This window comes from Passer montanus, unplaced genomic scaffold, assembly GCF_014805655.1.
Source record: "Passer montanus isolate IOZ18808 unplaced genomic scaffold, ASM1480565v1 scaffold2, whole genome shotgun sequence".
Taxonomy (NCBI): Eukaryota; Metazoa; Chordata; class Aves; order Passeriformes; family Passeridae; genus Passer; species Passer montanus.
This window is the reverse complement of record NW_024366591.1, coordinates 25,046,457-25,074,442: the sequence shown is the minus strand read 5'-3', so window position 1 is coordinate 25,074,442 and position 27,986 is coordinate 25,046,457. Positions and strand designations below refer to the sequence as shown.

General features: G+C 38.0%; 1 protein-coding gene across 6 annotated transcripts in view; it reads left to right on the top strand.

Annotated features, from left to right (window-relative positions):
• LAMA2 (laminin subunit alpha 2) overlaps positions 1–23,333 on the top strand; it is a 337,030-nt gene extending 313,697 nt beyond the window's left edge. For all 6 annotated transcript variants that reach the window (XM_039706790.1, XM_039706788.1, XM_039706786.1 and 3 more), the window contains 11 exons: positions 1,236–1,454; positions 2,803–2,951; positions 5,705–5,881; positions 6,722–6,935; positions 11,448–11,560; positions 13,043–13,232; positions 15,561–15,716; positions 19,152–19,305; positions 19,690–19,820; positions 20,472–20,694; positions 23,067–23,333. In XM_039706790.1, coding sequence (XP_039562724.1) covers positions 1,236–1,454; positions 2,803–2,951; positions 5,705–5,881; positions 6,722–6,935; positions 11,448–11,560; positions 13,043–13,232; positions 15,561–15,716; positions 19,152–19,305; positions 19,690–19,820; positions 20,472–20,694; positions 23,067–23,224 — 1,884 coding nt within the window. In that variant the 3' untranslated portion in view covers positions 23,225–23,333. The remainder of the gene's footprint in view (positions 1–1,235; positions 1,455–2,802; positions 2,952–5,704; positions 5,882–6,721; positions 6,936–11,447; positions 11,561–13,042; positions 13,233–15,560; positions 15,717–19,151; positions 19,306–19,689; positions 19,821–20,471; positions 20,695–23,066) is intronic.
• The last annotated feature ends 4,653 nt before the right edge of the window (positions 23,334–27,986 follow it).

Below are 27,986 nucleotides of genomic sequence, written 5' to 3'. Positions count from 1 at the left end.
TACGTTTGGTCTTCATCAGAGCAAAAATTATGCAACAGTAGGGCTCTCATACAGGATATTAGACTAGATTTGTTATGAGATCTATATTTTCAAGTGGTAAATCAAAATTGTAGACAAGCAGATTTTTCAAATGCTTTTAAATCTTACAGATTTGGCTTCAGCAAAAATTTGATAGAGAGGTTCATTTTTATTTTTATTTATAGTATATTTTTCTGAAACAGGAAAGAAGGATAGTTGTCTTCATTTTCTTCTGGTGTTATGAATCTTAGAAAGTACTTTGCCTTTCGCATTATTTTGAGGTTGAGGTTTCAGAGTATGAAATCTAATTGGATTAACCCTTTTATTGGAGAAATAAATAAATAGTCTAATTGTCCAAAACAAGATGTAGGGAAATTAAAAAGAGGTGAAGCAAAAGTAAAGGATAGACACTGGATATATGTTCAGTCATTTAAATGTCTTCTGGTTTTAGAGAAACGTGGGCACCATCAGCAATGATTTTATCTGGCATAATTTTTTATCTCTAGACCTGGAAACAGTTCTGCTGTACTGAGCAAATGGTGACTACTTTAGAAAAATTCTCTGTTTCTAAAGATTGGTCTTCCTCATCAGGAAGAATATATGAATTGGCAGCGATGACAGAAAATCTTTGGCAGTATGCACTGACTTATTTTTTGATGATATATTTTACTCTTTAAATTGTGTTAATGGCTGCCAGTGTCTGAAGAGTTAGGCCATGTGCAACAAGTGCTTCATTTATGACTCTGAGTAACCAAGAAAGCAGTGGTGCTTAGTGAAGTTATAAAGATTAATGAAAAGTATTTTCTCAGCATATCTGATAAATACTAGTTTAAGTTCATATTGGGTTTTATTACCTATTGTATAGATCTAAAGGCAAACTCCAACTGTATTAACTCAATGGAAAACATATATAAAATAAAAACAACCTTGAGCAGTTATTTTTAATCCAAGAGGATATATTGAAATAAAACTGGAACTTTGCCTTCCTGTAAGACAGGATTCCACAAATGCAAATGATGCCAGATGTAAACGGATAAACTAAAAGTGTTTGCAGAACACTTTGAGGAGTAAATTGCCAAGTGTTTATTATTACTTTCCATCTTTTCACACTAGTTACATTTACATAGTTTATTATTTTAGTTCAGAAATCTTCCTGTGCATTCATAATCTTGCTTTTAATTCTGCTAATGCACTTTCCTGTCCTCTCCTTCCTACAGAACATTCACACAGTCAGCTTCTCCAAGCCAGGTTTTGTGGAACTGCAGCCGGTCTCCTTCGACGTGGGCACAGAAATCAATCTCTCCTTCAGCACCAGGAATGAGTCTGGGATCATCTTGTTTGGCACAGGTGGCACAATTGTCCCCCCCAGGAGAAAGCGCAGGCAGTCTGCAAGGAAAGCCGCTCCTCTGAAGAGGAAGCGCAGGCAGACAGGACAGGTAAGAGAAGCCTGGCAAAAGATTTAAAAAAAAACAAACAAAACAAACAAAAAAACCCCCACAATTATCTGAACTGCCAGAGTTTGTTTCAAGACACTGTCAGATGTTTATGCTTAAGTTAAAATCCAGGTATTTAGAATAAATAATTTCTGTCATCCTTTATCTGATGAAGAATCTAATAGAAGCTCAGAATTGGTTGTTTTGTCTTGGAGAAATTTTCTCTTACAGATTTACAGTCGTGTATCCATTGCTTGTTGCTAAGCAGTAGATTTGGTTTTCTATTATAATCCATGTTGTGTTTTTTTTAAGCAAACCCAAATATTAGAAAATACTGTTCTTCACTCATTTTGAGGACTACTTATGCACTATTAATACCGGGAAACTTTCTCAATCCTGTTCATAGAGACATAAATGAGTATCATTCTAATTTCCCTGAGACTAAAAGGAGAAAAAAAAAAAAGCTGGTGAACACAGTGAAGATAAGCCCCTTGTTTGGCATCACTGATGTGAAATGTATGACTTGAGTGCTCTGGCCTCTCCTTCTGTCTCAAAAAATACAAATTTGTTGTGTTAGTCCACAGTGTCTGAGTGACTGGTAAAAGTGTGATTACTTACTAGAAATTGTTAGAAATTATTCAAGTCTTGATTAAATCTTGATTAAAATCCTGACAGAAAGGCACACTACAGCAGCAATAAACAGATTGTGTTGATGCATTCTCTGTTCAGGACTTCTGGGAAGTGGTATTTCATTATTCTCCTTTCTGGCTATTTTGGAAGAGATCTCTTGATGACCTAGAGTAACACAGTCCAGGGACAGGCTAACCTGGATGACATTGTCTTCAGGTTAGGGGTTGCTTCATTATTTCCCAGCTCTTCAGGTCACAGAGGTGAACATCATATCTTGTTGCTATACTAACTGGAGTTTAGATCCTGAAATCTGCCACAATATGATGCTGGTGCTGGAGTAACTACTGGCATGATTTACCAGCCCCCAAACACAGAACTCAAGCTGAGGTCAATGCACTTCAGAGCTTGATGAGTTTAAGAGCAGGTCTTGTTACAACAAAAATCAGAAGAATTGTAGGTTAGAAGTCTCCATCCTTCCTTGTAAATAGATAGAGAGTTAAATCTTCTGTTGACGTTTTCCAGCATGACCTCATTTTACCTCTTCCTCATTATAAAAATGCTGGAGTCTCAGCATAGCAGCAGAACTGAAACAGCAGTGTCTTGTCTACGGTGAGCACATTAACAGCCAGTGTAAGACAGTAAAACATACATATTAATGCAAAATTAAGTGAAACCATTTCCAAATGTAACTTATCTTTTCACTCCAACATATACCTTGCAGGCCTACTATGCCGTGTTCCTGAACCGAGGTCGGCTGGAAGTGCATGTCTCCACTGGGATGCGGGATCCGCACAGAATCACCATCAGACCAGAGGCTGGCGAGTTTCATGACGGCAGAGCACATTCCATCCGGATAGAACGAGCTAGAGGGTAACAAATACCTACAAGTGCTACAGACCACATAGCACAGCTAATTTGATGAAGCAAATGTGTTAACAGCTTTGGCAATCCATGTAGATGCTTCTTCTGAGACAAAAAAAAAAAAAAAAAAAAAATAGCTTAATTCCGTCACTATCCGAACTTCTTAGGAATAAGTTTAACAGTCATTATTGTTCTGAAGAGCTAGGTTTATATGCTTTTGTAGGCTACCAGCCTCTTTCTCCAGAGATTTATGTTTGCCTGAAATGGCATCTTTAATCTTCTGATTCTTTGCAAATATATTTTATAAAAGGTTCTCTGGATGAGAAATTCTGCCATGGTGCAATAAATGTCCTTTTCAGGACATGTAGAAAAATACCATTTTCAAAGGGTTCAAACTGTAACAGCACAGCAGCCTGTAGCCTTTTTGAGATGCCAAGTGCTGGACACAGTGATGTCCAGCTAAATATGGCAGAACAGTGGAAGCACAGTCCCACTTTTCTTATTGGAAAAGCCATCACAGACTTTCTCAGACCATGTTGTTTTGCACTGAATTTCACTTTGCCTATTTTCAGACATTTTAAAACTTTCTTGTTATACTTCACCATTCAGAAAGTGATTAGAAACAGCGCTACTGTAGAGTGTAGGATTCAGGCAGCAAATAATATTTATGGCCTGGAATAGCCCTTGTTTCAAGCAGGGTTTATTATGGACATTTGGACACACAAATCTGTACATTCTTTTGTTGGATTAGTGCACTGTGCACAATGTTCTGTGTTGTTAAAAGAAATCAAAGGAGGTTTGACATCCAGCATGTTACAAAAGGTACTTATCCACTTCACCCTCTTACCCTCACAACACTGCAGCCTTTTTGACCAACAGGTGCCCTTCTGTCCTCTCTGTCATTTGCTTTCCTTTCTGTATAATTTTCTGACTGAATTTATATTATATTGTTAAAAAAACCCTCACAAATAATGCCTCCAGTCAATAAGACTTCTCTACTTCGATGACTAGGTCAAAGTCAAACAGTAAATGCTTTGGGGGAAAAAAAAGATTTTTTAGGAAATGGATGCTTGCATTTTGTGATACATTTTGTGTCACTGTGACAGAACACAAATATGCAGATGATAATAAAAAGCTCTAAACAACAAAGTAAATTATTTTGTGCAGTGCTCTAGCGAGTACAGTTAGCTTGACCTTATGAGGGCACATGTGAGAGTACATCAAGGCAAAATTGCCGTACAATGCCATCCAGTGATGGTGTTTGTTTAGATGGGACCTCTGTGTTTTCAAAGTAGCTTTGTTACAAAACAAATGCCTGAACTCTGAAGTTTTTGTAGCCTGAAATGGATATGAGAAGACATAAATTAAGATTAACCCTTCCTCTGCTCATCATGATCTCAAGCTTTGTTTTTTTTTTAATGTGAGGAACACCCTGAACTCTGCAGATAGATAATTGCCCAATAATTATGAAAAATTATATTGTTGAAGACTAATGTACATCATTGCAGACTGATTTTGGGTACAATCAGCTTGGACTGATTAGCCACTGCAGCACCAAAAAGGATAACTTGAGTCTTGACAATCTGACTTCCCTACACTTTCTCTGAAGGCAGAGGAGGGAAATGCCGTCTCTGGGATACTTCATGGAACCTAAATTAGTCTATTTCTCTCAACTGCCTCCGGAGAAATCTCTCTCCTTCTGTTTCCACTGCTGAAGGGGCTGGGAGATATCATAGGGATTGTCCTGAAAAATAAGTCTTTTAGTAGCTGCTTTCTCTTACCCTTTGAAAAATTAATCACATTTCTTACTCTGCAGCTTTCCAAACAAATTAATTCATACAAAACTATGAGGAAACGGGACAATTTACACACAGTACAGCACTTGTGTAATTCAGGTGCTTAAGCCACTCTCCATTTCTGTCTAGGATGTGTGTAAATAAAGCTAAGCATTTTGTATTTGAAAACAGGTCTCTTTTCAATAAGCATTTTCAATATTCGGTTGCTTGCATTTGTGATTATAGTTAAGAAAGAATATCAGAGTTCAATATAATTTTGCGGTTAACAAAAGGGAATTTATTTGCCAGAGACTGATTAGTCAGCCAGTGGTGCTGCAGAGGCTCCTAACTTCCTCTCTTCAGCCTTAACAGTAACCATGGGACTGCTTTGTCTTTTGCTTGTGCCATGTGAAATACCCATTGGAATGAATTATAGCACCTGTATGGGTACATTGTGAACAATCAGCAGTTTTCCTCCTCTGCCACCTCCCCCAAAAGAAGCTATGAGATCTTTAAAAAGTGTGCTGTATGTCTGCCATTGATCCTGCTGTCAGAGCAGTCTGGTTGTGCCCCAGCAAGAAGATAATAAGGAAATAGGGAGTCCAAACAAAGTGTGACCCCGTGCTGTTTCCATCCTGCTGAGCTCTAGATGATTATATCTACCATCACAGTACAGCCAGCTCAGCCCTTACCGTGTCTGTATTGCCACACCACAAACCACTTCTTCTTGTGCAGCCACAGTCTGACATTATAACCCCTACACAGCACAGTTTTGCCAGCCTTTGTCAAACAACTACCAAGGAAGCACAGCAGTAGCTACCTTCTAGTGGTTAATATGCATTTAACGTGAGCTGTCAATTACATAATTTGAATTGCTCGTTGTTACAGCTGGTGTAGGAGTAAATGGGGCTTGCAAGGGGGTGATTTCAATACAAGCAATAACCAGCATAAAATATGTATTTCTTTGCTTTCAAATCTTTTCCACAGGATGTTCAGTGTTCAAGTCGATGAAGACAAAGTCCAGACTCAGAGGTTTCCATCAGACCAGCCCATCTCTGTTAGAAAACTCTTTGTGGGGGGTACATCTTCTCAGTTTCAGACTGCACCTCTCAGAAACATACCACCATTTGAGGGCTGTATATGGAATCTTGTCATTAATGCCACGTAAGTCTCAATGATGCCAAGAAACGTCCAGTTAATGAGATCTGGTTGAACTGCCTTCATTACCAGAAGAAAGTTGATTGTTGTAACTAATCATACTAGCAAAAAATCCTAGAATATTATCTGCTTTTTTTATATGCCATTCCATTTTTTTGTCTACAGTATATGCTCCATAGGCTATGCAATTAATGAGCTGTTTTACAGACAAGCCAACGGCCAGCAGCATTACTGCTGAATTTCTCTGATTTCATGTTTATCCATGAAATCAGAGAAATTCAGCAGTAATGCTTCAGTAAGATGTGCATCAGCCATAGGTATTTATGGTGTACTATAACACTTTATAGTAGGTTAGGGTGACTTCCAAGAGAAGTCAAAATTCTGAGAACCACCATGGGAATCAATTTACTTTGTGGAAAGTGCAGTAATCTGGAAGGAACGTTTGAGTAAAAGGAAAGGCAGTGGTGAATAAAATAAAACCTCTATAGAAAGTTTCCATCTAAATCTTTCTTTAACATATCTGACATACCTAAATTAGGATTTTATTACTCTACATGAGAGTAAATGACTTCTCTGTAATACCATCGAAACTACATACCTGTAAACTTTGCCAGAGGATGCCTGTCTCTCTGCCCTGACCATAGGAAGAAAGGCCAATGGTCACTATCACCTCTAGTTTAAGTGTCTTGCTTCTGCACCTGTACCTACCTCTACAGGGTGGGACAAGTCTTGGCTTTTGTCTCCTGTGAAGTGAAATTACACTGCAGCATACAGTTGTTCTTTATAAATAGATGGTAAAAAGGCAAAAAACTAATAACAGACATCACTCTTTTTGTGTGTTCTCAGCCCCATGGACTTTGCTCAGCCCGTGTCCTTTGAAAATGCAGATATTGGCCGATGTCCCACACTAGAACCAGAAGTTAGGCCAACTGAGGATGAAGATAAACCAACTCGTGCAACAGTTCTGGTCCAACCTGAACCAGACACTAATGGGGAGAAAGAAGGGCCAAGAATCCCTCCTGCTTCTCCTCCTCCAACACCATATCTATCATCAGCACTTGTAAGTTTAAGCCACTTCAGTCAGGTAGAGTTTGAAAAGGTTTTTTCCAGGCAAAATTGGAAGTCTATTCATAAGAATAATGAAGCACTTTGCCACAAAAAGAGTGACAATTCAACATGATACTGTAAATGGAACACCGTGTTTCAGGTCTGTAAACCCTGTGGATAATGGAAAACTGGCTGATACCATTTGCTTGGATTATCACAACAATAATTTAAAGAATTATGCAGCTTTAGAAATATCTTTGGCTTGCATGCTTAACTGTAAACCCTTACACCTCAGGGTGTAAGCCAAGCAATATTTGCTTGGGGTTGGAAGGGAAATTTTCCCATGGGCAATCCATTTCATTATGATATTTCTTGTGCTGGTGTCTGATGTACTTGATAACAGTCATGTCAGTGATGTGATGAAGAAAAAGATAAACCAGGGGGCCTATTCAATATGGCAATTCCTCCACTGCTGTTTTATAACTTCAGTCAGGAGAATTACAAAATGAAACCCCAGTCACTGCTAAATTGAGCTGAAGTGTTGTTACCAGAAACAAACAGTGAGATAGTGGCAAGCAGTCTTATACAACAAAATTTAAGGAAGAAACTCCTTCTCTCACAAGTGTAGTAGTTTTATAAGCTGATGCAACATTTTACTGTTCACAAACATATGTTTGCATATCTGAATATTAAAATGAATAATACATACACCAGAAGATATTTTTGAGGGGAAAATTATTTGTATTTTTTAGACCTGAGTATAACAGACAGGTTTATGCAGGCTACAGTTTAATATGAGTGAAGTTTCAAAATGTGTGAAAAGACTGTACATTCCCCAGTTAGGAACTTATTTGCATTATTGGAATTTAAACTTCAATAACAATAAAATGGTTTTGAGAAGTTAAGAACCAAAATTCTATTTGAGATACATGACCACCTTTGTTGGCCAGTATATATGGCACATCTTTATCTAAAAGGACTTATCAGGTATTACTGAAATCTCCACATCACATGCATGGAAATGGGAGCCTTGGGTTCAAGGTGGGCAAGCTCCATCTCACTTATTGCCGTGCCCCAAGCCCCGCAGTTACAGATACCGGCCTCTCAATGCTCTGGGGCAGCGGTTGTGACTCGTTCCCACAAGGTGGAGTAGTTGTAGCACCAGGGCTCCCATGCAGCTCTTCTGTTTGGAGTTCAAAGCAAATTTGCAGTACAGTAAGGCTACTATAGAAAGATAAGGAACCAGACAACTAGGTCAAAAGGATTATCCCGTTTAATGCTCACTGTTGTGAAGGAATGCAGTTGTAGTATGTGTTAATCAAACCTTAAAAACAAATAAAGAAACAAACCACAGAAGAGCATGAAAGAGCAAGTGCACACTTCCTAAGATTATAAAAACTAAATTTTTAAAGAGCAAAATTGAGAGGAATAGATCTGCTCATTAATATCAGAAACTAGTCCCATTCCAACTAGGTGAGTTTTGTATGTCACATATCTAGAGTGGTGATAATTTAAAACAGGAATTCTAAATAAAACACCATTACTCCCCTTCTCTCTTGGAAATAATGGAACTTTTAGTATGCTGAAGGCCTGAAACTATTTTAAATAAGGCAAGCTTTTGGATACCTGTTGCATTCATATTAGTGAGTTCTTCAAAGTACTTTTAAGGGGTCTATTGCAAAAATGAAGCTGCAGTCTCGTAATGAGGTAGCACTCATATAAGATGGCACTCATACTACAGTAAATTATAGAGAATATCAGTGTAGAAGGACTGCATATGGAAAATGTACAGCAGAAAAATGTATTTTCACATAGGAGGCTTAAATAACTTGTATGCTCTATTTGAGTACTTTTAGGACCTCTTTTATGTACATGTATCTGTCTGCATGTAAAAGGGGAGGGCAGTTGAATCCCAAATGAAGAAAAAAACTTACCCTGTACTAAATGCAAGACAAGACCCATAAGTAGGACAGTTGGGAAATACACCAACCACCACTCTGCTGCTGCTTGCGGTGAATTCCAGAATGTTCCTCAACTCTGGGTAACTGCTGCTTCTGCCTCATGCTGTTCCCTGCTCCTCAGGGCTCGCTTGCTGCTGAAACGAAGAGCGCCAGCCTTTCGTCTGCCTTTGACTCCGTGACGGTACTGCCCACGTTTGGTCCATGCATTTCTGCCTTGTGTTATGAACAGTATCCAGTGAACTGTGGGGACTGCTTCAGTGCTTTCTCTACTAATTGCTTTCTTTGTAATTACTAATACAGCAAATGAGAAAATGGAGAGTGTGTGACAGTCCACCAGTGGCCTTTTCTGTTCTTCATTTCCACTGCCATACACACTGAACTTCTTGACCTACCAGTCAAGTCCCTGACATCTTACAAGACTGAAGTAAAGTGCAGCTAAAGAGTTCAGTCTCATGTAATGTGGCAGATTATTAAGCAGTCAGGACACATTAACACCATTACTCAAAAAGCAAAGCTGAGATATTTTAATACAGGCTGGTGACCCATGCTTAGTGCACATTCTGGTGAAAGCTGTAAAGCTGTCTGTCCTTAGATAAAACAAAAGTGGGCACAGGCTTGTGAATAAAATATGGGTGTTTTTTAAACATGCCCTGCTGTTTGTTTTTTTCCTTTTGCAGTCTTTTCCTAATGAATGCTTACTATTATTAGTTATTAGTAAACAATCAGTGTATGTTATGATTCCAGCCACCATGGTGTGTTGTACACTCTCCCACACTCCTTGCCCTTTCTTACAGTCACCCTGCTGCAATGAAGAAAAACTGCAGTGTTTCTGATGCTGGGGAGCAGCTTGTCAGGGTCAGACCCCTTACTAACATATACCAGCCTAGGATTAAATTTACTGTCAGAATATATCCTTTTACCATGTAAATGTAAAAGTGTGCCAGAGAAAGGTGTCTGTATGTATTTTCCAGTTCTTTCCAGTACCAGTTGTTATTCCCTATCTTCAAATTTTAGCAAGCTAAAATGTAATTGAAGGTATTAAATGCATAGTGTTGTCATTAGCTTAGTTGTTAGACTTCTAGTTAAGCCTGTAAAGCTTAAAATAATTCAAAATTTTACCCTGCATTATGGGAATATGATTTTTTTTTTCCTTTTTGATGATCACTGGAAGTCTGGTATTATACATTCATAACCCTGCTTGGTCCTGGTGAATTTTCCCTGGTTTTTTTTCCCTCCATTGCATATTGATGTATCAATTGTTCTTGTCATAATGCATGGTGTTCTACTCTGTCATATTCAAACCAGAGCATTTATTATGCAAAACTATATTTTAGAGGTGTTCTATGCAGTTGTGAAGATCTTTGTGATGTATGAAAGCAAAAAATATTACTGAAAAACTGAGTGGGAGAGGGAAATAAATTTCCTCTTTGCGTTGAAATCTCAGGGCTTAAGTCACTCATGACATTTTCAAAATGTTTCAGAGAAGGAACTCTGTCAGCAAGGCACTGCACCTTGTGCTTTGCAGGCCCCTGCTGAGTCAGGGCTCAAATAAGAGACTGTCACCAATCCAAATTATAGCAGCCACAGTGCATAAAAACGGAGCTTGCAGCTATCAAAGTTTGTTTCTTTCCCAGCAGTATTATCTGATATTTTGTTGAGTTAGATCCTTTGAGTAGTTTCCTCACAATACTCTCAGTGGGAGGCAAAAGCCAGACATGAGTAGAAGCTGGTAATTACCATGGTCTCACATTGCCCCAGGCACGCCTATACAAGAGCTTTAGGACCAGAGATTAAAAGACCTGGTGAAATTAAAACAAGAAAATTATAGTGGGCAGAAGATATTTTACCTTGCATTGTTGCACCACTCCAAGATTAATAGAAGTGGAGTTACAGGGAGGGGTTTGTTTCTTTACAAGCTGGGTAATGTCTCTGCATTAGACAGCTGGGGGATTTCAAAGCTGTTACATCTATCCATCAGTTATTGGATTCCCTGATTGTTTGTGGGGGCCTTCCAACAGCACCAGGGGAAACAACAGCACATTAAGCAAATAATACAGTTGTAAAACAATATACAAAAGTGAAATGAAGGACTCTTTGACAGCTGCAGGACCTGAAACTACTTTTAACTCATTATTTTTAAGGTGACTGGATTTCAAGTTGACAACAAAGCATCCCTTTAAAACTTAAATCTTGTTTCATTTCTGTTAGAGGGCATCCTACTGTGTAAAACTCAGTTATGTGAGCTAAGAGTACTGCCTGAACTGCCTGGAAATCACTTAAGACTCTTGTAAATGTCCACTGGTGAAAGCATGAAAGCAGCAATGTTCATATATTACTTTCATTTGCTTTTACAGCTATCTTAATGAGCTCTGCTTTTATACCAAGTTCTTGTCAGACTGGTTTATAACTTTAGCTGGTGTGATGAGTCATCAGCCCACTGGAAAATTGCAGGCCAGTCTCTAGACTCAGTACAATAGTCTCAGTCCTGAGCAGCTGGGAGACTCCCAGCATATGCACAGCTGAGACAAAAGATGAAGTTTGCATGATTGTTGTATATTTTGCAGGATTCCTGTGCTGCTGACACAGAACCAGCCATTTTAGAAGGTGGCAAGCAGTTTGGTCTTTCAAGGAACAGCCACATTGCAGTTGCATTCGATGACACCAAAGTGAAAAACAGGTATGTTGTTTGTTTCAGCAATGAGTTTTGATGGAATAGTGTCAAAATAAAATGCCCCTCCTGATTCTCTCAAAGGTATCTCCCAAAATTATGGACATAATCTGAAAAGATCACATGCCATAAATAATTAATTTCCTTAAGCAAACTTAAAAAAACATGAAAGCCTAAAATCTAGGTAATGAAATGCCCACCTAAGTAGCTCTCACAAAAACAATTTACCTCTTTGTTTGTAGTGGTTTGGACACACACAGATCCCAGACTGATTTCCTAAAAACCAGAGTAATGGAATCAGGTTGTGCAATTGACTTCAAAGATGGCTTTTTCAGAGGAAAGGGGTTTTTTTCGGTAACTCGATATTTTCTTTTAATAAGAATTTTTTTTCCCCTTTCCTCCAACAGTTAAAATAAATATTGCACAGTAAAAAGGAAAAGTTATATTGCTACCCCAAACTATAACACTATATAATAACACTATATACATATAGCTGTTGACATGCAAATAATTCCATGAACTGTTTATAAAACATTTTTTAAATGGATTTGTGAAGATAGAATTTGTTAGGGGTTTTTTTTGTTGCTGTTGTTCTGCAGGCACTTGGTCAGTAACAAATGTGCCATGACACATCACTAAGCAATTTTGCTCCTTATAGTTTCCAAATCCATTAGCCCCACACTTATTTATCCCTATAAAAGATGTTGTACCACACATGCTCATTTTAGAAAACTAGAAAACTAGGAATGATCCTGGACTGATCATTTTCATGCAATGATTTTTCATTTATGTTATCAGCTGCTTTCAGGTACTGACTTTGGAGCTCAGCTTGACCAAAGTTAGTGATGTGTTGCCAGTGCAATAGCATTAGAAAATCTAAATAAATTCTTCACAGGTTCTTTGCTGTAGAGGAAGTTCTCAACATTACCATTCTGTCCAAGGGGTCATTAGGTTTGCTCAGACACAGCCTCATTTTCTCTTGGGAGAGATCAGAATAAGTGTTTTATATCCTCATTGTAAACTCTTCTGTCTGCATCTTTAAAATTTTGCAACCTGTCTTCAGGCAATACAACTCATTAGAAGCTCAACATTTGCCAGCTGTCACTACAGCTCTCTCCTCTTTGTGAGCATTATGTGTGTGGATGATGGATAACGCTGCTGGAATTTTACAAGTGCTAGGATTTTCTAGTTGCTACAGCTGCAGCAGAGAATTACATCTTGAAATTTTATTCCAAGATTGTAGTTTTGTATCTCCATAGCAAAGGAACTAATGAATGCTCACATGTCAGGTATCAGATAGGTGTGAAATGTAATTTGCATAAAACCAGATTATTTTTCTTGAATTCTAATGGACGAGTAAAATTGGCCACTAACAGTACAAATTTTTTTTTAGAAAAACCCAAAAAGGTAAAGCAGATTAATTTGTCTAGTGCATATTTGACTCCAAATATTTTTTTCCATTTTTACTGTTTCCTTTTTTTTGATTTCTAGGCTTACAATTGAATTTGAAGTCCGAACAACAGCTGATTCTGGCTTGCTGTTTTATATGGCCCGCATCAACCACGCTGATTTTGCTACAGTTCAGATAAAGAACGGTCTGCCTTACTTCAGTTATGATCTGGGGAGTGGAAACACCAGCACAATGATTTCCAACAAAATAAATGATGGCCAGTGGCACCAGGTATAATAGTGTCTAATTCTAAATTATTCTTTATAATGGTAAGAGTGAGCTTTGTTTTGCCTTGAGATATTTGCAAAATGTAGTCCACACAAGCCAAACTTTACAACTAGTATTTTCTGGGGAAAAAAAGAAAATAATCTAGCAAAAAAATGTGTCACTGGTACACAGAAATGTATCCTTCTGGAAACACATATTTCTGAACATATTTAAAATATGTGCCATGTATAGTAAGGAATGACAGAAAATGCTCCTTCCTGCTTAATAGGGCTCATGTGAGTATTAGCTCATGATGATGGAATACATCATTAAAACCAGTTTTTTCTGCATTAATAATGTCATTGTTAAGGCAGATTGCTGAGAACAAAGAAGAAAAAAAAAGAAGTAACATGTAAGTAAACCTTCCCTGGATTATTAATTCAGTAGGGAATAAATATGATATTCATGGATTTATTTGGCAGCACCTTCTGTGACTTTATGAGACCCCATTATATGCAATTCTTGTGGCACTTCGATGCTAAAAGAAGGAATGATATCACAGCCATGATATTTACTATTTACTTGGCCAAGAACAACAGACACACCGTATATTTCATTTGGTGACATTCTGGAAGGCACCATTCAAGACAGAGAAGTAAATTATACATGTAACTGTGGGTTGAATTTATATGCTATATGTTACATTGAATGTTGTACAGATATTTAGAAATTCAGCATCCACATCTCATCCCCAAATGAGAAAAAAATTGATTTGCATTTTCTCTTACACTTTAATTGCCTCATTTCCACTCTGTTCTCCAGGAATTTTATTTTCACTAGGTTTTCAGTCATGAACTTTTTGATGACAGCAACTCCTCTAAACCAAGATATTTCATAAAGGGAAAAAGTGAAGTTGTAGTAATCATTTATCTCTTTCATATAATGCCTGGAAGCACTGGCAGCAGACCAAGGCCCCATTCTGCTACTTCCTCTGTGGATACAGAAGAGATGCTTTTGCTTCTTTAGCCAATTTTCTCTTTATTCTAAGGGAACTAAGTGGAGCATATATTTCTTAATGGAAGACTGTACTCTTTGGGCATACACTCCACAAGAGAGGGCCCCTTTTTGTAGATCCTGTTTCCATAGCAGAGAATGGAGACAAAGTCTTGGTTCCCAAAAAGCAAAAAAATTTTGAGAAGGAGGGAAGGCAATGCTTTTAGGAAAAGGCCACAGTCTTTGTTTCTGATAAAGCAGGGGCTTCTCCTTAAAATAATCCTTTGGTGACAACCTTTTCTCTGTTTGGAATGATTTAGGTTAAAATGATTTCCACGTCCTACAGAAGCCACTTGGTCCTGCTCTCTGTTTAGGTTTTCTGTAAGCATGTCTGTTTCCAGTTCCTGTCTCAACTGCCTAATCTTCCTTTTGCCCAAGGTGTAGTTATCCATCTCAAATTTACAGTTGTCTGTAAACACCAAGTTCAGGCCCTCACCTTCAGGCCATCCTTGTCAGTGTTGTCATTCCCATTGCGACAGATATGCTGCCACACTGGAGCAGAAGCAGCCATGTTAAAGAAAAGCTAAAAAATGCTGTTTGTCTCTCTTTGCTATTCTGGTGAGCCAACTACTACACTGTTTAGGAATCTGCTGACATGCATGATGCATTTTGCATTTATTCATTTTTATGCTGAACCATTATTATACTGAGTTGTAGAAATTTCAATATAAACTTTTAGAAAGACATTGGCCTAGAATTTTCTCAGCTCTTTAGCAACTGCACTCTCTGCATGCAATTCACAGTTCATTGTCTGAACAGAAGCCATAATACCAGCAGAACATAGTTGGGATTGTATTTACATACAGGAACTGTGATCTGAGGCATGTCCAACCTAGTGAAATCAAAAACTCCATATTTTCTACCAACATGTGCTGCTATAAAGATTTGCAACCAGTGCCATAACATTCAGCATTTATTCTCAAGTACTTATCTATTCTCAGTACTTAAAATTGCTGTCTGATTCCAGAAAAAAAAATACTGTGCCATGCCTATTATAACATAACAATGCAGCATTTTAAAGGCATCTCAAGTCTTTTCAGTAATTCTAGTAAATAATTTTCATGATGCCTCTTGACCCAGATGTAAGTTAAACACAATCAGATGTTGGCACAAAACCTTGCTCAGAAGCTTTGTTCTATAAATATTACCCATAGCTGTTGCTGTGATACTTCTGTAACCACTCCTACTACTTTCTTTTGTATTGTTATATATTTTGGACTGCAACACTAGTTACAATCTGAAAGTGCTTGATTGTCAGAAAACTTCCTGTAATTGTATTGCATTTTTGTATCTTTCTAGATAAAAGTAAGTCGAGTGAAGCAAGAAGGAAATCTCATAGTAGATGGTGTTTCTAACGGGACTGTGAGCCCCAAGAAGGCTGATATACTGGATGTTGTAGGAATGCTGTATGTGGGAGGATTGCCCATTAACTACACAACCAGGAGAATTGGTCCGGTAAGCAAATTTGTTTAAGTTATTTCACATGTTTAAAATATGTCCTGATTGGTGCAAATCTCTTCCCGGTTTTGTTCTGTCTTGCTTTTCTCTCAGACTTCTCAAAGATATGGATAAAATGGACCTCAGTGGAGGTAAACAGCATTCTGTCAGTGGAAAGATCTGACTCAGAATCCAATTAATGCAAAAAAAAATTGAAATAGCAGAGTTTTTTACAGTTTTGGAAAAGCAGAAAGTTCCATACACTTGTATCCACTTGGATCACTGCACAGCTAGAGTATAGGTTCCTGAGTACCACTTCCTTTTTCTCTTGGCTGTAATTAATCTAGCAGCAAATGCTAATAAAGAGTGAAAGGATCTCCTGCAAGGAGCAGCAGAATCCAAAATTACCCTGGACAAAGTACCCAGTATAGTGCTCCTTACTCTAATAATCAGTTTGGTATCACTATTACTAAAAGAGGAGAGAGTGTGTTTTGAAGGAAGTCCATGCAAATTCTGCTGTCCTCTTTCTGTTTCCAAATTAAATGTGCATATATAAATTTATCACTGTTTTGGTTCAAATGCCCAGCTTCCATGCTAACATGGAGGATGACAGAGAGCTCAGAGAAATAAATATCATTTTGTCCTAAATTTTGTTGAGTTAACTAGGAGCACTGTATTCTGTCACCCAGACCTGGTGCATCTACTGCATCTATCTGCACCAGGTCCGTGCCAGTCATCTCACTGATGCCCTTCCAACCTCCCAAGATACACCATCATCAGCATGGGAGAAAAACCTCTTCCATGCTTTCTTTTCCTCTCTGTGAAGATGGTTCTTTCAAAGCAGAAGCCAGAACCTGAATGAATTTAATAATTGTAAACAACAAATTTGGCATCTAGCGCAGCACAATTCAGACACACAAAAAAAGGGAATGTCAGTAGGAACTATGTCTGAGTTCATCCTGGGTAGGTACAGAGAATCCATGAAGAGCAGACAAAGCACAAATCTGGTAAGGAAACAAAACAGACTCCCAAAGAAGCTGCACATGAGTAAATACCATTATACCAAGATGTTTATGGAATGGAAAATACAATTTTCCAATGTCCAGTACCATTATGGACAGGAAAGAGTTCCCTTCTTTGAGCGGGCAAAATAAATACAGAAAAGGAATTCCTAGATTCTGCTTAAGTCCGTGTATTAACTCATGCATAGGGAATGAAGAGGGTGAGTAACCACTTTACATCTGAGAGTTGTATTCCATAAAGAAAACTGACCTGTAAGATCATGTTTCTTAGTAAATAATTGATTGTGCAGAAAGCCCAAATTGAGGCAAATCTAAATCATTAGGATTTACCAAACCAGATCTGAGGCACTGAAAACCAAAAGCAATACTTTACCCACAACATATAATTCCTAGTAGTATCAATTTATGCTCTTTGAAATATATCTGCAATTTACATATACTAATCTAAGGAGAAAGATCACACTGTGTCCTTACCTATTGTTATTTGTTAGAGGTAATGGAGGGAATCCATGCAGATAAATGGCTCAATCTGGCAAAAATAGTCACGTCAAGTCCTGACAGTCTTATGTGCTTTGGGATTTAAATGAAACTGTGACTTCAAATGTCGTGTAAAAAACTATGTTTGCCTTCCAGTCATGCTCAGTAAAATACACTGCGATCAATGTATAAGACTCTTGGGTGGTAGCTTCTTGTAGAGGCTCTGAAGCAAACCAAGTTGAAAAGATGTGTTACCTTAGTCAGGCTTTCTCCTGTACACACATTAGTGCTTTTAGACAGTAATCTATTATGTAACCATGGTGGGTTGGCTTCCTTTTCAGTGTAGAAGACCAATACCCACTTGTTGAGCTTCAGCAGATGTCATATTTGAGGACTCAAAACTCTGCTTTCAGCAAAAGAAGTCCTATTACTGTTCCCATGCTAAAGCATAATCAGATTTGCTTTTCCATAGGGAAGAGAAAATGGTAAAGTTAGAGAATGTTATAGAATCATCTAGAAATCTTGCATTTCCATGAATTATTCTTGCAGTGAAGGTTTGTTTTGTTTTCTGGCGCTTCTCTTTTTTGATAACAAGATTTGTTATCTGTCATCTGGAGATGACTTACTTAGAAATTACAAAAAGGACTACTTATGAAAAATCGGACAGAAAGAATTGTTCAGCTCAGAACTGAATTTACTCACTAGTATTGCTCACGTTCTCATGAAAATATTGTACAGGTGTATAATAAGCTATATAATTTCTTAGTACATACAGATTTGATTTACAAGAAAATAAATTTTTGGAAATTCTTTCCAATTATGGGTCAGAATATTGTTAGAGGGGATAGTGAGCAGAGTCAAGACTTCTCTCTACAGGTGTGTCTCTTTGTCCTTTTTGTATTTGTATGTATTTATAGGCTGAATTTTATACACTGGTGTTTATTTTCCTCCTTTCTACTGCACGGCTTATGAGCATATATTCTTTTCTTCCTCCAAGTACACGATGTATCGTTTTCCTCTGTCTCACTGGTATCAAGGATAGATTTTCCTAACTCTTTAAGTTAAAGATCAAAGCCTCTCTCTGAATCTGAGAACCAAAATGTGGCTTATGCTGGCCTTGGAGAGAAAAAGGAAGGGTGAGCTCTGGAGGAGATGCCAGTGGCTTTCAGAGGTCCCAGTGGGACACCCTGCTCACACCCAGAACAATTCCTGCCCCAGGCAGATTCGTGGGCACTCAAACCCCTGTTCTGAGTGTGCCCAGACCCCCAACTGGGGGTCTCAGTGTGCCCAGCACAGGAGCCAAGCTGGAGCTGCAATTTGCTACCCTGCACAGGAGCCTCCATGGACATGAGCACATTCCCTGCCTCCACCTGCCTCTCTGGCCAACTGAGTGGCCCTCATCACTGCAGTCATCAGACTATGTGCAGTCAACAACCTTCCCAGAGGGGCTTTGTTCATTTTAGTAGTGATGTTACCTGCATTACCTCTGTCTTACCATGCAACATTAGGCCTACAGTAAAGTGATGAAAGGAAGGGAAAAAAGAAAACCCACCTAGTAAAATTACCAGCAGCCCAGAGAACTAGAGCCACTATCTTCATCTACTTACAAAACCCATAACCTAGTCAATTAAAAAGGCAAAGTACAGGCCATTAAATTCCTGCATTGCTGATGTAATTTGCTATGTTTAATTATGTGGTGTATTATTTTATGTCCTTTCCAGTAAGCCAAATAGATGTGACTCAGATCACATCCCTGAAAAGTAATGTAATTCATCTTCGGTATGATTAAGAATAGATTCCAATTACAATCAGATATTAAGGATTAGCCATGTAAAATTCAAATTTTATTCAGCTCCATAAATCCAGCAGAGAAGCAGAGAAAATGCACTCATAGATTGCATGCTTTAAGCTTTCTTCTCATAGTTTTACATTTTGTTTGAAATATTGACTGCAGGTCCTCCATAGCATTGATGGCTGCATCAGGAATTTTAAAATGACAGAATCACCTGTTGACCTGAATAATCCAACTTCTAGCTTCAATGTTGGAAAATGCTTTGTCACTGCACAGAAGGGAACATACTTCGATGGAACAGGCTTTGCCAAAGCAGGTAATGAACAACAATTCTGGTGATAGTCAAAAAACAGAGAAAGAGATAGTCAAAAAACAGAGAAAGAGGAGATTCTGCTTTCAAAAACTCCGTGTTATCTAACTCCTGTTGGCTGGAGGTAAAGTGAGACCAGTACTTGAAACTCTTGCTGATCATTTTTAGTTATCCCACCTGAGGAAAAATGATGTGCCTTCCTGGCAAGGTCTTGCACGAAGCACAATTGCCATAAAAGTTATTTACACAGTTTCACATGAAAGGGAGTGCATTAACAATGCCAAGTTAGTTACTTTGCCTTACACTCAGCACAATTTGTGTGACAATTATTAGGAATAATGTATTTGTTTCTTATATTAATTTTATTGTGCTTCCCCTTTTTTCTCCAAGTTGGTGCATACAGAGTGGGAACAGATCTGCTTGTGGAATTTGAATTCCGTACAACACGAATGAACGGTGTTCTCCTAGGAGTCAGCAGCCAGAAAATGGATGGGCTTGGCATCGAATTAGTAGGTGGAAAAGTGAGTAGCAAAACCATTTTGTTTCTTCATAAACTGGTTTTAGACAACATAGGTAGTTTAAATGCAAGGTCACAATCCCAATCTCAAGATGTCTCAAACAATATCAGGGCGTAGAAGGAGAGCCACACTTGTACCTTCCCATACATCTAGAGGATCTTACACTTATAAAAGATAGTTTAAAAGATTCTGTAATACCTGAGTCTCCTAAAACTGCAATCAGGTCTTAAATTAGTAACCATATAAGAAGTTTTGAGGAAAGGCTTTGTCATTATTAATACTAGTTTCTCTTGGATATCTTTTGATTCACAGTCTGGAAAACCAGTCTGTCACTATAAAGATTTTAGAGGGATGTAAAACACCTGAAAACTAAGACCAAAAAAAAGGGGAAATGACAGCTTAGACAGCAATTTTACATACTTCCACTTGCGTGATCCCAGAGGGACAGCAATCCACATAGTCTTTAGAAATGACAGCTTAGACAGCAATTTTGCATACTTCCACTTGTGTTAACCCAGATCCCAGAGGGACAGCAATCCACATAGTCTTTTGTGCGTACAGTCAAACCATGTTGACTTCAAAAAAAGCAAACAAACTAACAAAAACAACTGAACTGTTTTGAAAACTTGCTGATGCCCATGCCATGATTTTCAGGTGATGTTTCACGTTGACAATGGTGCAGGCCGATTCTCTGCTGTCTATGAGCCTGATGCACCAGGCAGTTTGTGTGATGGGCAGTGGCACAAGGTTCTTGCAAACAAGGTCAAACACCGCTTGGAGCTGACTGTGGATGGCAGACAGGTGGAGACTGACAGCCCAAACAGGGCCTCGACCTCAGCAGACACAAACGACCCTCTCTTTATTGGAGGATATCCTGGTGAGCATACAACACACAAATTATTCTTTACTTAGGCTCCAATAATGCTGCCTTGGTGATGGCTTAAATGTAAGCAGGACTAGTATGCTGAAGAAGATTGATAAGACAGGTTGAGTTTGTATCAGTTGGCATGGATGCTCATTTCTGCATTCAGCTGCATTTCAGAACAAGAAGTTCTGCAACAAGAGACTCTCGCAGATACCTCTGCCCCATTTCAAATGTAGGCACTGTCACAGGGGATCAGGCAGATTTTCTGCCTTCTGCTGCTCACACACACAGCCACCCTCTTAAAACTTTCTGTTCAGCAATAGTTATGTTGCAGTATGTGGCATATTTAAATTTAACTTAGAAACAGTAAATTTTAACCAAAGAATGTATATATGCCCTTGAGGGGGCAGGGCAGTGTATGTGTAAATCAGCCTGTAAGACCTGAGGAACTGAAGAATAAAAGCAACAGCATGCACAGAGAGGTAAGAAGACCATCTCTTTCTAATTAATGCCTTTGCTTGTGGTCTGCTGGGTTTTAAAGAAAAAAACCCCATAATCTACATTTGCTAATCAGTATTCTGGAAGCCCTCAAGAGAACTTGTTTTATGCAGAGGTAATTGATCAGTATCAAGAACTGGGCTGAGTCTGTAGCTGGCTTCATCTTCCACTAAGGTGATAATGAATGCTAGTATTCATCTCTTCATAGACAGTCAATAAATTCTCTAACAGCAGTTTACTTTCTGAAATTACAGTTAATATGTTTGCAAAGTACCAATTTTGTTGCATTTGTAATAAATATTCCCTCTAGCTTGCAAACCAAAACAAAAAAGCAAAGTATGCTTTCAGTATGTGTCAGCTCTAGTGCATACTGAGGTCAATGGCAAGACACCTCTGAATTAGTTCATTCTTAAATTATTTTCTGGAAGTTGTTTTTTCACCCATTCTAATGTGCATCTAAAAAGCCTTCTCTCTCAAGCTTTGGAGCATTTAAAAAAATTGTCCTTTGCACTGACATATGAGAGTTGAACTTTAGTCATAATGACTATCAATAAAGACCAACAACCTTCTGCCAGAAGGAGTACAGCTTTGTGGCAGCCTTTTTATAACAAAACAAGATTCTAGCATGGGAGCCAGCACTGAAGAAACACTGCAGATGGAGTTACAATCTCGCTCTAGACTGCATGTCAAGAGGAGATATACAACTCACAGTAACACAGTTATCTGTACAAAACAAACCTACACTTACCTCATGTTGAAGGGATATTCGTGAGTTCAGCCACATGGCAAGTTATGAAATTATTTAATAAACCTACTGCATGTCTAAACACTTCACTTTTCTTTTGCTGCCTAGTCTAGCTCATCCAGGATTTTATTTTATTCCCAATACCTAGACAGCCGCATCACAAATTTGAAGCACAGTACCATGGGATTTTGTAAAACTAGTATTTGTATTTTCCAGTCCACTTGAAGCTGCTTAAATAGAGAAAAACAGTTGTAAATCAGATAGAATTAACTCAGGAAGAATTTTCTGTGTAGTGAAAATTTTCACCACCATAGTATGGACAAGAATAGAGATCCCTGGGTACCCATAAAAGCTAGCATTCATCTGCTGGTATCACTTTTCTCTGTGCAAGAAGAGACAGATGGATTCAGCCATCTTATCCTCTGTGAAACAAAATAATGCTGTGGCCAGACAGTCTCTGCAAGTGTAAAGTTACTTCTGCAACTCACTTAGAAGAACACTGAGAAACGAGCCACAAATTTCAAGCAGTTGAGAGAAATATTTCCAGCTTCCCAATCAAACCACCATCACTTCCATCTCCTCCTTCATTAGTAGAATAGATATACTCCAACTCCTGGATTTACTGTCAGCAAGGGGGGGAAAAAAAAGAATACTTGAAAACTATCAAAACCATTCTGTAAATGACATCTGAAATCCATCCTGCGGAACTGGCTTCTTTGTGATGTTAGGACTGAGAATTGCATCCATTTTGGCATATTTTTTCCCCTGTATTATTCTGTGGATAAACAGCTTGAGAAGCTGAATATCTGCAGGGCGTCATGTGTGTATTGTTGCAGCTTGCTACCTACCATTTGTAGGTAGCAAGCTGCATACATGGGTTACAATGGCAGTTTATGTGTTCAGATTCTGCCACTTTCACAGCAGGACAGAAAAAGAAAAGAAGTCTGGATTGCTATCTAACATAAGCATTCATTACATTTGCTCATAATGTCTGTAATTTTTTGATAATGAATATATATATAGCAAACAAAACGTTCATATATTGCTAGGGACATCTGTTCTCATGCAGGACTCTCAAAGAACAAAATTAATTATCAACTCAAACTAACATAATTCCTTTTAATTTTTTTCTTTCCTTCAGATGGTGTGACCCAGTTTGGGCTGACGACTAATATCCGTTTTAAAGGATGTATTCGATTTCTAAAGCTCACCAAGGGTACTGCAAAACCTCAAGAGATTAACTTTAGCAAAGCTTTGGAGCTGAAGGGTGTCCAGCCACTTTCATGCCCTGCAGACTGATGGTCACTCAGCCAGTATGGGTCTGTTTATATAAGCACCTCAGATTTAAAAAAAAAAAAAATCATCTATATCTTCATTGCATTAATAATAAAATGTCTTTGTGCAAGTATTTGAGTAGTGTATGTGGTATATTCCAATGGCTCTTGCAGTGTACCTCCCAAGAATGCATGAACTAATCCCTTCCCCCCATCCCCTTCATTAAGGGAGTAACACAGTGAATTTTATCTATATCTTTCCTTATAGCTTGAAATGGAAATGTTTCAGCTTTCTTGTAATGAGTGAGACCATACATTATGCAAGTTGTTTATTTTCTATGGAACACAGGATCACAAAATAGCTCAAGTTTGAAGGGAACTATGAGGATCATCAAGTCCAACTCTTTGAAATGCTCACTAAATGCTTTTGGTGAGGTAGATCTCTGAACTTGTATTCCTTTATAAGCCTAAATACAATGCATTTGTGGGCATGCACAACCTTATCCTTCTTTAGGATATTAACTTGCTTCAAAAAATTATGCTTTGGTCACACCCAAGAGCTTTCGCAAAACTTTCATGATCATAATATTTCCTATGGAGTTTCACTGAGAAATTTTATGTGGTCCATATGGCTGCTGTCATGCTATAGCTGTGGAACCAAGTGCAGGAAGGAAAATGCTGGTACTTAATTTATTTGGGATTATTGATGAAAATGTGTTGCACCTAAAAACCCTGCTATATCACTTGAACAGCATTGAATTTTAACAGAGGTTACATTGTTTGGTGTTGGGACATTGAGTTTCTAATGGAGAGAATAGAACTGGGTTATTTTACTTACCTTGAAATAGTTTTAAATGATTCTTGATAAAGTTTGACATTGCTGCTCTCTCTTACATGATACTGAAGTTACACATAGCAAAAAATCACAAACCAGTTTTCTAAAGGAAGATGAAATCTTGACACTTGGAGCAGAATGGAGGTGAAGCAAGGACATTCCAGAGATTATTAGTGCAACACCTACTACTGATCTCTGCTGTTATCTGTTAATGAAATTCTTACCATAAAAGCAGCTTTCAAAGTTCAACTCTGCTGCTTCTGCCTCATGTTGTCAATGTGTAAGGAATACTGAATGCAGAAGCCACCCCAAATCTTCCTTAAATGAAATGTATAGTGCTATGTGCAAATTTGTGGTGCTGGATAGCAGTTTAACTATAGATGGTGAGAAGAAAGTTGCTTCCTAGATTCTCACTAAAATGCCAAATCCTGGTGATTTTCCTCATGCTTTGAATGTTTTAGAGGGCTATGAAATCATCACTGAAGTGTGAGTTATGTTTTCTGTGGATTGTTTCAAGTTGTTAAACTGCAGTTTTGCAAAGGTTGTGACTGGACCCTCAGAACAGCTGCTATAGGAACGTAAAAACACCTACCTGTGCAAAATATAAAAGAACATTAAAAACCCTGGCAGTAAGGTATCACAACCATGCAATTAAATGAAAAAGGTTTTTAAAATTATTTTGTTCTGCCCACAAAGAGCCTTGAATACACATTTTCAGAAATTCTGACATTTCTAAAATAAAGGCAGCTGCAAAATTTGTACATAGGCTAGCTGCAAAATTTGTGCTTGCCAGCGAGCACTCCTGCAGGAGTGCTTTGTATTTTACAAAAGGCCTTTTTGGCATACAGTGTTTCTTTAAACTGCCATGGGAGGAGAAAAAAAAAACCTTTACACTGGGAAAATGCATTAAAGAGGTGGTAATAAATATGTATACTGGCACTCTAATGGGGAGTCTACATCAATCAGATACACCTGAAGAAAAAACATCTAACTCTTGTGAAGTCTTGAAGTAATTGCCTTCAGGAAGTATTCTAGTTTTAGTTGGAACTGGCCTTTAATGTTAAGAAACAGTTAATGGCTGCTCAGTGTTCAAAGTGCTAATAATTAGTAAAGCATGCATTTGTCTCTGAAAAAGCCTAATTATTGGACATGTACTGTCTTCAACTTCTACATGATTGTGCTTTTAACAAGCACACTGTAAAATATTCATGCGTTTCTGTGTTATTCTTTTTGCCTCATGTATTCACCTATTCTCATGCCGATAATGTTTCAGGGTAGTTTGAGCAGCTCAAGAAAAACAGGCCATAATACTTCAAACGCAGTTTAGTATTTCCAAAAGTCTTAAAACATATAAACAAAGGAAGCCCCAAGACAATATTATTGTTATGAATGTCTCACAACACACAACAGCCGATTGTTGGCCCACTACGCTAGCCAGGCACATTTCCTAGCCTCTAGAGTCAATTCAACATGTTCAATTCTTTTTTAACCCAAACATGCTTGCAAAGGTTTTGGAGTTGGTTTTGGGGTTTTTTGGAGGGCAGACTTGAAGACACAAGGGAAATTTGAACTGAGCCTAGAGCTCCATGAATTAAACCATGCCCAGCCTCAGAGGCAGGAAATTGCCACTGCCCTGCTCAGTGCTGCATCAGCAATGGTCTTTCACATAAATATGTCTTTGCCTTCAAAACAATTACTGGAGTTTCTATGTAAAAGAAGTGGAATGGGAAAAAAGAAAAAGAGAGGCCTTTATGTTCTTAGCTCTGTTGAATTATTTCTCTCTTACGTGACCTTCCAGAAATGTGTGGGACACAGCAAAAACAATGAAACAATGCACATTATTACATTTCTTGAACTTTCAAGTGGAAAAAAATCAACCATCTGCTGTCCTCTACTAAAGGAAATACACTCAGTAGGCTGAAACAACAGCTACTTCAGCAAATAAGCTAAAAGGAAACAGAAAAACCTGACTAATTTGTTTTCATAGATCAGTGAATGGATGCACCAAGTACTGTCAGTAAAGTTTCTGCCTTTGAAGATTCAGCAGAGCATCTGGGAATGATCCCAACTCCCTTTTGCCATACAAGAGATTAATAGATTGTCAGATTCCAGATAAAGACTAAAATTGCCTGAAACTAGCAGGTTGTGAGCTTCAGAGCCATATGCAGCTGCTGGAGATTATGCCATTATTGACTGTGCTGGGAACAATGCAATACCTTTCCAATTCAAAACAGCAAACTTTTAATACACATTTACAAGCCACAAGTATTTAAAATCTTATTTTGGTAGATATTTTGCATACTGATGTTTTTACTGCCATTTTTCCCCCCTCACACTTTAAATACTCTGCTGCTAAACTTCAAAACAAAAACCTCATGTCCAGGTGTTTTTAAATTGTTTTAAAATTGGTCTTGTTGAGGGTTGTCACTTTTAGATATTTTTGATGGACAGTAACTCTGAACGAGACAAATCCCTCATCATTTAGGCCAAGTGCTGTGTTGAAAAAGGTTGTGTTTTCAATTTTAAAAGCAAACAGTTCTCAAACTCTTTGCAAAGAATAATTTCCTTTTTCATTCTATTACATCACTCTTTCAGCTCTTTGTAGAAGCTTGTAAAGAGAATATGTTTCTGGCTTAGTATTTTTCTTTCGAATGCACAAGAAAAACTTAAAATGCTAAAAAACCTAAACCATTTCTTCCATCTCTCTTTTATCATAGACACCACCAGGAATGTCTGTTCTAGGCCTTCCCTTGCTCAGCTTCTGGGCAGTCTGAGATACCTACTGAAGGGTTTCTCAGTATGTGCAAGTAAAATTTTTCATTGACTTGTTTCTGACCAACAAGAAAAGTGTACTCCATAGCTTTCATAAGAACACATTTATTGAAGGACTACCAAAAGTTCCCAATCCCCACATACACACTAGTTTTTAAACTTTTAAGAAGACCTTGCAGTTTTCAGCTAAGATTTTATGAAGGCACATAAAATTCTTCTGAAAATATTCTCAGTGGTTCTAACCTTTTTTTCTTTTTATCATCTGCATTTCCTAATGACAAAAGTCTACCAGTTCTTCAGTCATCCATCAAGTCTGAGAGCATAGACATGGGCTGAAGTTCTGCTGCAAAAATGTAGAAAAGATTATCACTTTCTCCATTTCATGCTTCATACCTAGACACAAAACCATACAGGCCTTTCTTGAAAATAATTTCTTAAATACACTGATAATGTGTCATGTCATTAAACTGAAACAATACCGCAAATTATTCAGGTTACATATTTCTGTGATGTTATTCTTCATACCCAAGAGTACAAATAATTTCTTCAAAAAGTCACAGGTAATTCCAAATATGATCCATCTGTTTTAACTGAAAAAAACCCCCATCCTTTCCTGTTCAAATTTACTGGGCAACATAGCATAAAATGACAGCACTTCAGAAACTAAAATATCTAATTTAAGCAAAGAAGGAAAACCCTAGGGAAAAATCTCCAGCAGTCAGTGCTCTCATACATGTTTAATGCTCCCACAGAATCAACATCATTCTTTAGCCCAAATCTAACACCCATCTCCCAGTTTTCACTTGACTATGGACTTGACTTTTCACTTATTTTGAAGGGAACTGCACAAAACTCTCCTAATGCTAGAGTCCCCTCCTTTTACCCCATCTCTTTTTAAAAGTATATTTGAGTACAGAATTAAACTGATGCTTCCTGCCTGTCCAGCATTAATCTATCACTTTGTAATGAGGATAATAATGAAAGTAGCTGTCTAGAATTTCAAAGACTACTTTTTATGCTATACAGTATTACGAAAAATTCTGCAAGGCTGAATAATCTGCTGTGACATCTACCCTTCCAAACATAATTTATTTTGACAACTTTGGTTCTTCTAGTTGGCATGAGCAAGGAAGGATGACTGGCAGTTGAGGCCCTAGAGTAGCTACATTTCCTGTGGTTT